Below are 3,545 nucleotides of genomic sequence, written 5' to 3'. Positions count from 1 at the left end.
TTATTTTCACCCTTCTCCTACCCGAACCCTTAACTTTAGCCACTTTGTTGTTGTTGTTATGTGCCGTTGAGTTGGCCCCAACTCATAGCAACCCCTCCTTGGGTTTCCAAGGCGGTATCACTATGGAAGTAGGAATGCCCAACCTTCCTTCCAAGGAGTGGCTGGTGGGTTTGAACTGCCAGCCTTCTGGTTAGCAGTCAAGTGCCTTAGGCACTAGCCACTTAGGACAAGTTATAATTCCTCAAGTAAACATTGCTGTTTTCAGGCTTCTCTCTACTAGAAACAGTCTTTCCTTCTCTTTACTTTTGGAAATACTGTCCACCCTTTCAGGTCTGTTCAGTTCTGTCTTCAGGATAACTTCCCAAATGGCTCTGAATCCCTGTGTTTATTGTCTATATGCTTCCGCCTCATAAAAAAATTGCTTGATATTTCTAGTTCTTGCTACTTCTTCCCTATTAACTTCTGCTCCTCCCTTTTGGAGCACAGGACTATGTCTTATTTATGGCTGAAAGCTCTTTTCCCAAATTATGCCTAAACAGTACCCAGCCAACCAGTTGGCCAAGTGCTTACCCTGTGCCAATGTGTCTGGGTGTTTCCCTGTGGCTAAAAGGAGTGACCATGAGGCCAAGAAGACTGCAGACAGGTATTCACAGAGGCAGGGTGAGTTGGTCCAGACCCAGGGCCAGGTAGGGGAGAAGCAGCAAGTGCATTTTCAGAGCCCAGGCAGGGCTGGCTGTAATGACGCACTCCACTCACACACCCTGGTCCTGATGAGCTTGTTTATTGAAAAGTTTTAAGCAGAATTTTAGACATAAAAACAAAAGTGAGCAAATACAGAGGTGCTGGGAATCATAGTCACAATTACTACAGAGCAGGAGGTCTGGGCCAAGGCCCCATAAGGGTAGCTTCCTCTGTGTTGTTTGCATGTGGAGAAGGCCAAGTTTCAGTTACTGAATTAGAAGTACATTGGGGTTCCAGGCAACCAACTTAGCTGGGCTGGAAGGTAGCCACCTCTGAAGCAGTAGTAGTGAGAGTGCCAGGATCCTCAGAAGGTAGGATCCTGGAGTGTGGGTGGAATCAGGTTGGGTGGGTGAAAGAGAAGCCCCCACTTCCAGCCTCATAAGCCCGAATAGGAGGCCTCTGTAGTCTCTGACCAGGATGAATCCCGGTAAGAAGAAGGCTGCTGTTGGTTCCTTCTATGGTCAGGGCAACCCAGGCGCATAAGCAGCACCCACATACGTTCCCGGAACTTGACACCCACAAAGGCATACAACAGTGGGTTGAGGCAGCAATGCATATAGCCCAAGCCTGAGGTGACTGACTTGGCCACATCAACATGACTTTCTCGCCCACAGTTGCGGGCTAAGGCCCCCAAGTCCATAAGGGTATCTACCAGCACTACCAGGTGATAGGGGGTCCAGCAGAGGGCAAAGGCCACCACTACTACCACCACTAGCCGCATAGCTCGTAGCCGCCGTCGGCCCCTGGAAACCAGCAGCACAGCCAGGATGCGGGCATAGCAGTAGGCCATGACCAGGAGGGGCAGCAGAAAACCAGCAACCAGCTGCAGCATTCGCAGAGCTGTGCGGCCCACCTGAGGGAAACTGTACTGGCAGTGGGTAGCATTGAGGCGCTTATCATGGTGGGCTGACAGGAAGATCAGTTCTGGGAGGGCAAAGAGCAGACAGAGCCCCCAGACCACTATACAGGTGAGGGCCACACGGGTTGGGGGCCCCCGGCGGTAGAGCTGGGTGGCATGCACTATGCTCAGGTAGCGGTCAAAGCTGATGCAGGCCAACAGGAGGGCCCCTGCATAGAAGTTGATGTTGAAGAGGGCACCTGCCACTTTGCACAGGCCAGAGCCAAAGACCCACTGGACAGCAGCATCCACTGCCCAGAGAGGGAGGGTGAGCACTAGCAGTGAGTCTGCCACAGCCAGGTGAAGCAGGAAGGTGTCAGTGCTGCTCAGGGCTGCCCGTTGGCTCAGCAGCACGGTTGCCACTGCACCATTGCCCAGCAGCCCCAGCAGAAAAAGGAGGCCGTAGAGGGCTGGCAGGAAGGCCCGGTCAAAGTTCAGGCTGACATCCTGTGGGCAGGGTGGGGAGGCACAGCAGGAATCCGTCTCGTTTTCTTCATAGTAATAGGAAGAGCTACAGTTTTCCAGGAGGAAGGCCAAATCAGAGGCATCTAGCACTTGTTTGCTCATCTGTGGAGGGAGAGGGGGAGGGACTGTGTAAAGGCCTTTGCAGTCATTCCTTTGCAACAGTCTGATGAGTGGTTTTTGAGGACAGCTCCCCTATAAGGCAAGCCCTGTAACTATCCACCTCTTTCTTCCACCTGAACCCCATCTGAGCTCTGCGATGCTAACTTCCCTTCTCAAAGGTGGCTTCTCGCTCAACTTTCTGGGCCATCCTCTGGCCCAAAGACCCTCCTGTGCCAAGAACTCCCCCTACACTCTCTCCTCTCTCTCCCTGCTCTTCCCTCACTTTCTGGCTGGTCTGTGCTGTGGCCATGCCTAGTTCAGGTCACACAGATGCCTCCCCATAGTCCCTTCTTCAGCTGTTGTCTGGGGACCCCAACTTCCTGCTCCTTATGGGGGGCTTTCTACAAATCACTGCAGCTCCAAAACACATAATTTCTGCCCTAGTCCTTTCCCATCCTCCACAAAGAGGCTTGCATACTGAAGGTTTCCCTACCCAGCTCCAGTGGAAATATTCCTTACTTTCTCACTTATCCCAGAGTTGCAGGCCTCCCCAGTGCCAATTCAATCCAGTGTATAAAACTCAAAGTTCAAAGTCAGAGCTGAAGGGAGCCTTATAGGTCATTGAGATTGAGCCTCTAACCCCTGCGTGTTTGCAGCTGCAACCAAAGTCAGACCGGGGGAAGGCTTGTCCATAGTCTTATTTCAAGTCAGACAGAGCCCCCAGGCCACTATGCAGGTTAGGACCACATGGGTTGGGGGCCCCCGGCAGTAGTGCTGGGTGGCATGCACTATGCTCAGGTAGTGGTCAAAGTCGATGCAGGCCAACAGGAGGACCCCTGGACAGAAGTTGATGTTGAAGAGGGCACCTCTTTAACAACCAAGTCAGCCAAGCTGACTTCCCAATTCCTCATCCAATGCTTCTTCCACCCCAAGCTCTGCAGCCTCTGACTACTCACCCAACCTTTTGGAAGCCCTGGGTTGTGAGTCAGCCTTGACATTTCCCTGCTGTCCTGCACTCACCCTCAGAGCTGTGGCCTGCCAGGCTAGGCAGTAGAACTTACCTCGGGGACCGTGGCTGGGCTGGTGCTCTGGCAGCTACCTGCCTCTCTGCTTGGGTGCTTGTGGTTGGGAACCTGTGCTACACAGAGGAAGTGAGGGTTTCGCGTGGCTCACAACAGCAGCCTCTTCGATGGGGTGATCTATGCCAGACCTATTGAGACTCAAGGCCACAAAAGTCCTTTTCCTTGTCACTTCCCTGGCTGAGTGAAGCTGCTGTGGAGGGGGTGGTGACAGGCCTGAGGGCAGAAAATCTGGGCCTGAGGGAAGTACAGGGAGTGGTTGG

The 3,545-nt window shown here is 53.0% G+C and overlaps 1 protein-coding gene across 1 annotated transcript; it reads right to left on the bottom strand.

Moving 5' to 3' along the window:
- Positions 1 to 1,117: 1,117 nt before the first annotated feature.
- Positions 1,118 to 3,323, bottom strand: CXCR3 (C-X-C motif chemokine receptor 3). The gene is made up of 2 exons (XM_007958951.2): positions 3,265 to 3,323; positions 1,118 to 2,206 (listed from the first exon to the last, which is right to left on the bottom strand). The coding sequence occupies exon 2, from the start codon at positions 2,204 to 2,206 to the stop codon at positions 1,118 to 1,120; it is 1,089 nt and encodes a 362-aa protein (XP_007957142.1). The 5' UTR covers positions 3,265 to 3,323.
- Positions 3,324 to 3,545: the final 222 nt, after the last annotated feature.

The sequence above is a fragment of the Orycteropus afer genome, unplaced genomic scaffold (assembly GCF_000298275.1).
Source record: "Orycteropus afer afer isolate SDZICR_OR568_19922 unplaced genomic scaffold, OryAfe1.0 scaffold01236, whole genome shotgun sequence".
NCBI lineage: Eukaryota > Metazoa > Chordata > Mammalia > Tubulidentata > Orycteropodidae > Orycteropus > Orycteropus afer.
The sequence above is the reverse complement of the archived record's forward strand: the minus strand, read 5'-3'. Positions and strand labels throughout refer to the sequence as shown.

Excerpts from the sequence above, each read along its gene's own strand:
- CXCR3 (XM_007958951.2), bottom strand. The coding sequence starts at position 2,206 with ATGAGCAAACAAGTGCTAGATGCCTCTGATTTGGCCTTCCTCCTGGAA.